We start from the raw sequence: 12,163 nt of genomic DNA on the forward strand, positions 1-12,163 counted from the left end.
TACTAGAAGCAAAAATAATTTTAATACATAGAAGCTTCTTAGTAGTCTCCCTGTTAACTGTAAATTAATCCTTCAATTAACCTGTTTGCCTCCACCACCCCCAACCTCATCAGAGGAGAATTAACCTGTGCAGCACTGTCAGATCAATTCCGCTGTCTGCAACGCAAGGCTGACCTCCCCAGAGACGCAGGGGGTTAATGAGTTAGACAGCTGCAGTGTAGCTGTGTTGTAATCCCAGTGCCCAGGAGGGCCAGAGAGAGAGAGAGAGAAGTGAGCAGCTGTGCCTTTAAATGCCATTTCCTTCTATTGTATTTGAATGGTGATCAGGAAAAAGGAAATGAAAGCAGAGGGGCTGAGCTAAAATAGTCAATGCTGCAAAGGAGACAGCAATTGCCTATATAAGTGACAGTGACACAGGCTTCTCTCTCAGACCTTCCTTCTTGGCCAGAGGACTCAGGCAGCTGCCAGGAATACAGATGTGGCAGCACGGTGATGGAGAGCGGGCAGTTGGCATCTGACGTTGGACTGGGGGGGAGGTGGGGGGGGGGTAGATTTGCTACAGAGAGGATAGCATTGCATGGACCTGTGTCTGTATGAATAAGCCAGGACCTACAAGAGCACAAGACAACACGTTGTACAGAGGACAATACACAGGAGCAAGCAAATGTCAGCACCCATCGAGAGGAAGAGCCTGGACCCTGCAGAGTAAGCGTGGCTGGGGTCTTATTGTTGCAGCAATTGGAGGTGGTGGTGGCAGAGGGGGCTAATGAAAATAGGGGCAATCGCTGACCATTTGGGCAAGCGATTAAAGGAGGGGGACACATTATATTGAAATAGGCAAGGGCTGATGGCTGGCATAGGTACCGGCTGTCCTTGATTTCCAGGAACACACCTGGATTATAGAGGTGTACAGCAGGAATTTCTTGTTCCTTAAAAATGCCCTGAGATGGAACATTGAATCTCTTCTTTTTTTTTTTTTTTTTGCTCTCAGTCCCTTCTATTTGGCCTTATTTTAAAATAAGTATTTAAAATGCTAATAGATGTATTTGTGTAGTCCATATGCAAAAATGGAAATAAAGTGCATCACGGTGGTGGTGGCAGCATTGTAAGGACATCATTTTCAATAGAAATGTGGTCATGGAAGTTAATTTAAATCAGCCTTTCTTAACCTTACAAACTTTCAGTTCTTTCTATCCAACCTTATTGTAAAATTAGTATTTAACATGCTAATAGATGTATCTGTGTTGTCCATAAGCCATAATGGCAATAAAGTGCATCATGGCGGTGGTGGTGGATGCCTTGTAACTATAGCAGGGACATCATTTTCAGCAGCAATGTGGTCCTGGAAGTTATTTAAAATCAGCCTCTCTCAACCTTTCAACTTTAGTTCTTTCTATCTAACATTGTTTTAATATAAGTATTTAAAATGCCAATAGATGTATTTCTGTAGCCCATATACCATAACGGGAATATTGTGTGTCATGGTAGTGGTGGTGGTGGTGTTGGTGGTATTGTAACTACAGCAGGAACATCATTTTCAGTAGCAATAAGGTCCTGGAAGTTATTTTATATCAGCCTTTCTCAACCTTTTGACTTTCAGTTCTTTCTATCTAACCTGCTTTAAAATATGTTGTAGTAAATGTGTAGTCTATACAGGGCCGGGACAAGGGGTGGGCAGGAGGGCAAATTGCCCTGGGGGCAATGGTTTATTGCAGGGATGTTGGTGCCATGACCTTAAACCTAAGGGAAGGGGGGCGGGGGCACCACTTGGCATCTTTGGCCTAGGCACTGGAGTCCATATACCATAATGAGAATAAAGTACATCACATTGGTGGTAGTGGCGACATTGTAACTACGATAGGGACAATCATTTCAGCAGCAATGTGGTCCTGGAAGTTATTTTAAATCAGCCTTTCAACTTCCAGTTCTTACTATCCAACCCTATTTTAAAATTAGTAGTTATAATGTTAATATATGTATTTGTGTAGTCCATTTGCCATAATAGGAATAGAGTGCATCACACTGGTGGTAGAGGCATTGTAACTACCATAAGGATAATCATTTTCAACAGCAATGTGGTCTTGGGAGTTATTTTAAATTGGCCTTTCCTATACTTTCAACCTTCGAGGAACCTTGAAATAATTTTTCAGGTCTCTGGGAACCGCTGCTATAGTTATACCTATAGTTTGTTGTACATTAGACTGCTTTACAAAGATTTTTAGTATTGAGTTTGCAATGTAATATAGCAAAAAGTATAAAAGTAATGCACAAAGGGATACAATAAAATGAGAGGCATAGATGGTAGGATTACAGCATTTCATGGTACTGATCACAGAAGGGTTAATATAAAAAAAATGAATAATAATGCATACCTAGAATATTTGACACCCTGGGTATTTTTTCAACCCTACTGCTCTGTACAACAGCATTTTTTGTGATAATCTTGAGACTATATAAATGATATTAATAACAGAAAAGAAGTGCAGGCAGTATAAAGTTGTGCTATTCCCTAAGATTATTGGCCAGTGCCACTGTAGATGTGCCCCTTTCATTGGTGGTCAGTGTAAGTAGGAGGTCAACTTACCAGTGCTCACGACTCAAGGAACACCTACCAACCTCAGGACGAACTTTAGGGTTCTATGGAACCCTGATTGCGAATGGCTGTTCTAAATGTTGGTAATGATGTAATGATAATGAAATCACCGGATGGATGGTGGGAATCTAATTTTGAGACAATGCTGTAGCTGGCAGGACATGCTGAGGGATATAGCTCCCCAAAAAAGAGCTTCAGTGGTTTAGGGGTCATTTACGGCCCTGGTGTGGTGGTGAATTAGCTACAAGTTATGTGATGTCACCAAGGTTTGTATTCTTGGATGAGTGGCTGTAAGCACTGGCACCGTTATGTTTGGCTGCAGGGGGGTGAAGACTTAGTTCCTGATGCAGGACAACATGTTGATCAGCTAAAGAAGATGGTACTCTAATGTTAGGCTTGGATGATATTTAAAGGGGTTGTAAACCCCTCAAGGTTTTTCACCTTAATGTATTCTATGCATTAAGGTGAAAAACATTCTGTAATGCAGCAGCCACCCTTTTACTTACCTGAACAGAGGCGTAACTACAACCTTCAGGGCCCCGATGCAAGAAATCGTGAAGGGCCCCCCCCACCTCTCGTCCCGGGGCCCTTTATTACGGTCCCACAGTGGCCCCTTTCCTGCCATCTTGGGCCCACCCCCACTGTGGCAGAACACCAGGGTCGCAAGTGCAAGTTGGGCAGCGGTTATCAGTACCAGCTGAGCCAATGCAAGAATTTTTGGCTACACAGGCGAAGGTGCATTTTGATTTTTAAAGCCCTGCCACCCCTCTTCCCTCCACAATGCAACCCACCCTCACTTCACATTCTAACCTCTTTCACATTACACCTGTATTTGTGATGGGGTGCAACGTGTAGGACGTCTCTACAAATCCACCCCCACCCAATCACCCTCTCTGCAAAAATCCTCTCGCAATTTCTAGCACAGATCCTGTCCCCCAGGTCCTCCCTTCCAGTACAACCCTTTCCCACCATCCTGGGTCAAACTCCCCCAGCATTAAAATTCTTTCCCTCCATGCCAGCATAAGTATTCTCCTCAGTTCTGTCACAAATCCTACTACTCAAATCCCCCTTTCCAGTACAAACCCCCCAAAACACAAATCCTCTCTACTTCTAATACAAATCCATACTTCTAAACTGTCCCGGTTTTGGTGTGACCTTCCTGAGATACAAATGAAATCCTGTGTGTCTGGACTAAGGGTCTATTCACACCAGAATGCCTTGAGGGAAACATGCGTTTTGGGTGCGTTTCCCACACTTCAAAATGCACTGCCAAAGCGATCTGCAGTGGTTGTCAACTTAATGACTCCCCAAATGCCGGTTGCAAATGCAGTGTTTGCCTGCACCAGATTGTATGACCAGCAGTACCATGCAATCCAGTTGCAGTGCGTTTTGTAAAGTAGCACATGCACAGCTCTTGGTGCAGACCAACACAATTTTAGCCTATTCAAATGAAAAGGCTGAAATCGCACACAGCACCTGGAAGGCATGTGTATCGCTTAAAAATGCAGAGTGCGCTCCTTTGTGATTCGTGGTGTGAACTGGCCTTGAGTCCTGGAGTGATTACCCCAAATCTCTAGCGAGGTGCCCGGAATCCCAGAAACTATGATCATCTCAATAGCAGACAGCCTCTCTTTGATGGGGGGAGGGAAAAAGTTGTCAGAAAAGGATACTTACAGTGATTTGGGGGGGGGATAAGAGAATGCTGTATGTGCAAGGGGGCGTTTTAGGAGCAGAGAGAACTGGTGCTGGGGGGGGGGTCATATTATTTATTGAACCCCCCCTTCTAGCACAAGTTCTGTCTGCTCCAAAAGTGCCCCCTTGCACATACAGCATCATCTTATCCCCCCAAATCACTGCAAGTATGCTTCTCACAACTTGAACAAATCCAAGCACACTGCACATTGCCCCACTAGTGCGCAGTGCACCCATTCAGTGCACATGGCATATCCACTGCACAAATCCAGTGTGCACTGCACATTACATGGCACCCATCGAGTGCACAGTGCACATCGCACATTCAGTGCTCACTACATATTGCAATATACCACTCACTGCACACTGCACTGATCCAAAGTGCACTGCCTGTCACACAGCACACATCCAGTGCATGCTGCTTGTTGCACAGCAGTACCCATCCATTGCATACTGCACATTGCACTGTAACCATCTAGTGCAAACTTCACAATGCACCCAGCAAGCATCCTCCTTTCACAACTAGCTCTCCCCCCTCCTTCCTTCCCTGCAAGTACCGAGCATTCAGATTCAGTACGAACCTTATCAGCATGTCCCGTCCCGTTGAGTGCTGTGTGCTTTCTCCCCCCCCTCCCCCTCCTTCTGTCTGTGACAGCCAAGCCGAGGCGGAGGGGGAAGGGGGTTTTAGTCTGTATGTGAGGCAGGAAGAGGGAGAAATACTGCTATACAGGGTAATCGTAGCATGGGAGACCTGAAACTTCTCACACACGCCGGGAGCCAGTCACTGGAACAAGTACCAGAAGTCATTACTGGCGGTGATAGAGCTCACCATCCTTGCGGTCAGTACATCAGGCGCCGGACCGGAAGTCTTTCATGTTTGTCTGGGGGCCCCTCCACAGTGGCAGAACACATGGGCCCAGTCGCAAGTGCGACTGTTGCGACCCTGGTAGTTTCGCCACTGTACCTGAACCTGATCATTCCAGTGACGGGGAACGAGCACAGCAGCTCCAGCCACTGTCTCAGGTCCTCACTGGATAGATTGATAGCAGCAGGAGACATTGGCTCCCACGTCTGTCAATCAAATCCAATGACACGGGATTCGGGGGCGAGTCCTGCTGTCTGTGTCAATGGACGCAGCAGCAGGACTTGGAAGCGTGCCCGCACGACTGCCCCCATGGAATGCGGCTCTCTGTGGGGGCACTCGAGAAGAGGAGGAGCCAGGCACGCGGGGGGACCCCAGAAGAGGAGGATCGGGGCCGCTCTGTGTAAAACCCTTGCACAGAGGAGGTAAGTATGACATGTTTGTCTGTTTTTTCTAAAACGAACCTTTACAACCCCTTTAAGACGAGGTTGATGATGTAGCTGGTGGCAAAGTTGTGGATTGCTTTGCATGTTAGTATTGTGAATGTTATTCGTGAGCGGAAGCTGGTGGATCGGTTGGCAGAGAAGGGTGGCTAACATTGAATGGTTGATAAGGTAGATTGGGATAGCATGACCAAAAAATAAATAAAAAATCAGTGCCTATTCAAGCACTTCTGTAGAAATAAACCAATCAATTGCAAATTGAAATACTTGTTGAATTCACCAGTGCTGTATGTGTCAATGCAAATTTGTCTCAAATGAGGAAAGTCACACAATTCAGGGTCTAGACCAGGGATATGCAATTAGCGGACCTCCAGCGGTTGCAAAACTACAAGTCCCATCATGTCTCTGCCTCTGGGTGTCATTCTTGTGTCAGTGCCTCATGGGACTTGTAATTCTGCAACAGCTGGAGGTCTGCTAATTGCATATTCCTGGTCTAGACCAGTGATGGTGAACCTTGGCACCCCAGATGTTTTGGAACTACATTTCCTATGATGCTCATCTACACTGCAGAGTGCATGAGCATCATGGGAAATGTAGTTCCAAAACATCTGGGGTGCCAAGGTTCACCAACACTGGTCTAGACCATCCTGATGGTATGGGTTTCCCCAGATTGAAGATGTTTGCTTGAACATCTTTTTTTTTTTTTTACAAGTGAAGTTGCTTAAATACCTTTGGGCAGCCTGAAAATGTTGTATTTGGTTTACCTGTGAATTGATTTTTTCATCCTGTATTTCTGTACTGAGCCATTCTTCTGCTCTGGGCACCAAGGAGCCCTTGGCATATGTCATTAATGCATGCCAAATTCCCATTTTGATGCCTGTGGGCATGAGGTAGCTTGTGGGCATGCTGTAACCTAAAATAGTTACATATCATAGAGGAGTGCTAAAAGAAACTAGCACTGACTGCAGAGAAGAAAAAAATGTTCCTCTTCAAAAATGTTTGTTTTATAACTAAAACTCGTATTCTACGTTTTACATTGTTGGATTAAATTTTGAATTATTTTTTCTCATTTTCTTCCCATAGTGAGCCAGTGGACGAGGTTCTGCAGATTCCACCCTCACTATTAACATGTGGGGGCTGCCAACAAAACATTGGGGACCGTTACTTCTTAAAGGCCATAGATCAATATTGGCACGAGGACTGTCTGAGCTGCGACTTGTGCGGCTGCCGCTTAGGAGAGGTTGGGAGGAGACTCTACTACAAACTGGGGCGCAAGCTGTGCCGAAGAGATTATCTCAGGTAAGGCCTTTCCATAGAGGAGAGGAATAAATATTAGTTAGAAATTATATGTGGGCATTTACCATGCTATGCACTTACAGTGGTGACTGCACTATAAGCACCTCAATTTTTACACCTCTATTCTTTACATGGGGTAAAACATTCATGTGGTCCCAAATATGGGATGCATAAAAAGGGAAGCATTAAGTAAATCTTGCATCAAGGATTGGACAGATATTATAGTACGTGATGTGGTCTCTTAAGTGAGCTGAGGACCCCCACCCATACAGGTAAGTGCAGTTGTCCAGAATCTTGCCAACTCCCCACTGGTTGTTGTCCGTGGTACATTTCTCATACTGATTTATGGGTATATCAAGGAACAGAGAGCAAAGTAAAGGTCCATAGTTATGTCCATACTCAACTCTGATCAATCCTGGCCACCCTTTCCAGTGCACTTTTTCTTCTCCAGTGACAGGCAAATTCCATAAGCCATGTAAACAAGATAATGGTTCCAGAAGTATAACCAAATAACACATGTTTTTGAACCTACTGAAAAGATTGGACAGAAAGTCTTCTAAATTCTTCATTATTTTGTCTATCCTTGTCCTCATCTGTACTGTTATGTCAGATAAAAGAAGGCCGTCGTGGAGAATGCCAATGCTGAAATCTCCTTTTGAAAATGCTAGCTGCCATGAGGACCTTTATGCTTCAATATTTTTAGCCGCTGACTAGGAACAAATAAGGATCCTCAGTTTTTATTAATCTGCATGTTTTTCCTAGATTACTAACTCAGAAGTATTAAAAACAGCAGGGCATCATAGTTAGCAGTCCTTGTATGTCTCCCATGTCAGGTTCACTTTCTGCATCAAACAAAACAAAACAAAAAGGGCACAAACTCCTAGTACATTTTCCATAGAACTTTAATGAAAGATGTAAAATAATAGTATACACTCACAAAGAGAATAGGAATGACAGCATTATAAAATGCCCAGAAACCCAAAAGGTAGGCTCTACAAAGGAACACCTCCTGGTTCGACTGGATGTCTTGCTACCACTGACGCGTTTCAGTGGACTTGGCCCCTTCTTCATAGCAAGGCTAAGCATGAGCTGGCTGCAGGACATCCAGTCGAACCAGAAGAGTTCCATTGCAGATCCTACCTTTGGGTTTCTGGACTTTTTATAACACTGTCATTCCTATTCCCTTTGTGTGTATATATATATACTATAATTTAAAATCTTACAATAAAGTGCTTTGAATAACGCACTAGGCGTTTGTGCCCTTTCAGTTTTGTCTTTTTTTATACAGTTTGAAGATTCCCCAGTCTTGGTTCACACTGTGGCGACTTGTCAGCCTGACAAGTTGTGCTCCATTCAGTGCAATTGAAGCGCTCTAATCAGAGCGACTAAGGTTGCTCCAACTTAGAAAAAGTTTCCAGCTACTTGGGGGCAACTTCAGTACTACCACTACTTGGGGGCAACTTCAGAGTGGCTTGCATTGCACTTCTATTAAAGAAGTAATTTGCAAGCCGCACTGTGCAGGCGACATCAAAGTCTGGCAACTTTGAAGCCGCCCCAGTGTGAACCAAGCCTAAAAAGGGCAGCATTGTCTACATTATCCAGTCCAGATTGCACTGTGGCTATTTTGATTTGAAGAATTTAGTTTTGTTTTTCTGGGAGTTCTTGGTGCTACAGTGTCAAGTTTTTTTTTCTTTCCTTTTGATCTATCACTTTCCGCATCCTAAAATATGTTTTATGGTTTCTGTTGCAGACTTTTTGGTCAGGATGGGCTTTGTGCATCCTGCGACAAGCGGATCAGGGCGTACGAGATGACCATGCGGGTGAAGGACAAAGTCTATCATCTGGAGTGCTTCAAGTGTGCAGCATGTCAGAAGCACTTCTGTGTGGGTGACCGGTACCTTCTTATAAACTCAGACATTGTTTGTGAGCAGGACATTTATGAATGGACCAAACTTAATGGAATGATGTAGCTATGGGACAATGCCCCAGGAGTTTCCTGGAATGGACCTAAATTACTCTAAAGTATCAAGTGATGGACTTACACTGTAGCAATAACAACTGACAGTGCATTATCTCTTCAACAGAAGAATTGGTGACAGACTGGACATCTACATTGGAATCAGCTAGCAGACACATCTGTGGGTCCTAAGGCTCCTAATTATCATATACTCCTACCAACCAATAATGGTGCTTTTGGATTTACACAATTATTGCTGACATTACTGGGCCCATCTCAATATTGATCTACTGCAGGCAACTGAAGATCTATATTTGGGACCTTGGATCCTTGCTGAAGTCTCCAAGACCATGTCCTAATTTGTTCTATATTTGGGCAAAATTGCTCTTCCCATTTTGAAAAGACCTACTACGTCCTGGCCTGAAACCAGGGCTGGCTTGTAAAGATAGGGCCATGTGAATGTCTGCCTGCTGACTTACAGGCTAAGAATCCCAGGGCCTTAATTAACCCTTCAAAAAGTCTACCCAAAAGTAATAATTAAATTGAACCTGTCAAGCTAAAAATATTGCCGCGAACACTACTATAAGTGTAGGATTGTCATTCTATTCCTTATTTCACTGCATAGTAAATCACTGACTTAGAACAAGTATGAAGATGGTGGATGATGGATTTCTAGGCTGCAGACTTGTGCCAGGTCGATGACTGGAGCTTGAGCCAGGTCAATGACTGGAGCTTGAGCCAGGTCAATGACTGGAGCTTGAGCCAGGTCAATGACTGGAGCTTGAGCCAGGTCAATGACTGGAGCTTGAGCCAGGTCAATGACTGGAGCTTGAGCCAGGTCAATGACTGGAGTTTGATTCAGGTCAATGAGTTTTTAAGCTCCTTCAAAAATTATCCAGGAATAGCAGCTTCCATATTTGCACTGTTACAAGTTGGCTTTATGTTTTGGGTGGCCTGTTGAATCACAAACTGGCTACTTACATATCTTGAGGACTCCTTTAAAAAGATCTTTACACTTGAGTTCCTAAGATAGCCTACCATGCCTGGCCATTATACCAAAACCTAAATCCTATTGTTCGATCTCATGGAGAATGAAGTAAGTGGAAGGAAACTTTTTGAGATCTCAACAAAGGAAACTCCAAGAGATTCGAATCAGGGGGTGGTTGTCTGCAGCAGTGCCCACCCAAAATAAAATTCCAATTTTGGGTTTCTAAATATCTGGATAATTATCATATTTCTAGACTGCAACAAATGGATACATGTACTGTATGTGTATATATCTTGGCCATTGCCGGATAATCTATGCAAATACTGGCAGTTTTGTTTGTAGTTTAAATTTTTACTAAAAAAGTTTAATAAATAAAATGTAAATATAACTGACAACATTCTGCTTGTGAAGGAGCGATTTGCAGAGTGTGCCCTATAATGCTAAGGGTTGAAAACATAACCAAATAAATTTATTGGAAAGACTGAAACAGCTAATTTGTTGTCACTTTTTTAACTTATTTGGAAAGTTGGCCTTTGTAGTGCTGTTTTTGTACATTGTCATGGCAGAAGCCTCCAACACTGGATGGGACTCTCAGCTGTGCCAGGTAACAACTGTACTCACAGTAGAATTTCAACCTAAACCTAACTAGCCCTAAAATGTCCTCTTCACACTCCTAACACCTCTGCTGGCTAACTAAAAAAACAAAAACAAAAAAACTGTAAAAAAAAAGCTGTACTTACCTTTTTTCAGCCCACTCTGGTCTGGTCGCGTCATCCGGCTTTCTTGTATTAGCCAGTGGCTGCAGGGAAGAGGAGGGAGCGCCAACAATGGGTGGGACATGGGAACCTATGGGGTATGTCACCACTCCCAGACATTACCAGCCATTGCTGAGCTCTCTCTCCTCTCCCTTGCAGCTGCTGCTGGCTGACAGGGGATCGAGTACATCTTTTTACACAGGTTTGTCAGCATAAGTGTCATGGTCAAGCTCAGGCATCAGTACCTATAGCGGTAGAGGGACTCCTACCAACCAGCAGGATTGCTATACAAGTAGGTCACCCTGACGAATGATGTGGGCTCACCTGAGGAGCAGAGCCACGGGCAGACATTCCGACAACAAAATCCCTCAGATTTTTTCCAACGGATTTTGTGCCAAACTTGTCTTGCATACACATGGTCAGACAAAGTTGTCGGAAAATCCGATCATTCTTAACCACTTGCCTACAAGGGCACTTAAACCCCCCTCCTGCCCAGACCAATTTTCAGCTTTCGGTGCTCTCACACTTTGAATGACAATTACTCAGTCATGCAACACTGTACCCAAATTTTTATTTTTTGCGCAATAAATGAAAAAAGACCGAAAATTTTGAAAAAAAAACACTTTTTTCTGTGATAAAATTTTGCAAATTATCAATTTTTCTTCATAAATTTTGGCCACAATTTATTCTGCTACATATCTTTGGCAAAAATAACTCAAATTAGTGGATATTATTTGGTCTTTGTGAAAGTTAGAGAGTCTACAAGCTGTGGTGCGAATCGCACAAAATTGATCTGATGTACTGGTGGCCTATCTCACTTCTTGTCACCCAAACAAGCCAGAAAAGTACAAATACCCCCCAAATGACCCCTTTTTTGAAAGTTGACATTCCAAAGTATTTAGTAAGAGGCATAGTGAGGTTTTTGATGTTGTCATTTTTTCCCACAATTCTTTGCAAAATGAAGATTTTTTATTTTATTTAAATTTTTTACACATAATTGTCATTGTAATTGTAATAGGTTATTTCTCTCACATGGCATGTGTATACCACAAATAATGCCCCAAAATAAATTCTGCTACTCCTCCTGAGTATTACGATACCACATGTGTGGGACTTTTCCACAGCCTAGCCACTTAGAGAGGCCCAACATGCAGGGAGCGCCGTCACATGTTCTAGGAGCATAAATTACACATCTAACTTGTTGACTATTTATTACACTTTTGAAGGCCCTGGAGCACCAGGAAAATGACGCGTGACACAGATGTGGCACTGATGACAGATGGCACTGATACGTGGCACTGATGATAGATGCCACTAATACGTGGCACTGATGACACGTGACACTGACAGATGGCACTTATACGTGGCACTGATGACACTGATGAGAGATGGCACTGATACCTGGCATTGATGACACGTGACACTGATAACAGATGGCACGTGACACTGACAGGTGGCACTGATGACAGACGGCACTGAAACATGGCACTGATGACAGATGGCACTAATATGTGGCACTGATGATACGTCACACTGATATGGCACTGCTGACATGTGGCACTTATGTGGCACTGATG

At 43.6% G+C, this 12,163-nt stretch overlaps 1 protein-coding gene across 1 annotated transcript; it reads left to right on the top strand.

Moving 5' to 3' along the window:
• The first annotated feature begins 271 nt into the window (after positions 1-271).
• On the top strand, positions 272-10,318 carry LMO2 (LIM domain only 2). The gene is made up of 3 exons (XM_077462817.1): positions 272-705; positions 6,674-6,889; positions 8,637-10,318. The coding sequence occupies exons 1-3, from the start codon at positions 665-667 to the stop codon at positions 8,854-8,856; spliced, it is 477 nt and encodes a 158-aa protein (XP_077318943.1). The 5' UTR covers positions 272-664; the 3' UTR covers positions 8,857-10,318.
• Positions 10,319-12,163: the final 1,845 nt, after the last annotated feature.

This window comes from Lithobates pipiens, unplaced genomic scaffold (genome assembly GCF_037356315.1).
Source record: "Lithobates pipiens isolate NorthernLeopardFrog02 unplaced genomic scaffold, aLitPip1_a1.2 Scaffold_10, whole genome shotgun sequence".
Taxonomy (NCBI): domain Eukaryota; kingdom Metazoa; phylum Chordata; class Amphibia; order Anura; family Ranidae; genus Lithobates; species Lithobates pipiens.

What these genes read in the sequence shown, in the direction of transcription:
- LMO2 (XM_077462817.1), top strand. Translation starts at nt 665, where the DNA reads ATGTCAGCACCCATCGAGAGGAAGAGCCTGGACCCTGCAGA. An exon ending in AAGAGCCTGGACCCTGCAGA is followed by an intron (nt 706 to 6,673) that starts GTAAGCGTGGCT and finishes TTCTTCCCATAG; the next exon opens with TGAGCCAGTGGACGAGGTTC. An exon ending in TGCCGAAGAGATTATCTCAG is followed by an intron (nt 6,890 to 8,636) that starts GTAAGGCCTTTC and finishes TTTCTGTTGCAG; the next exon opens with ACTTTTTGGTCAGGATGGGC.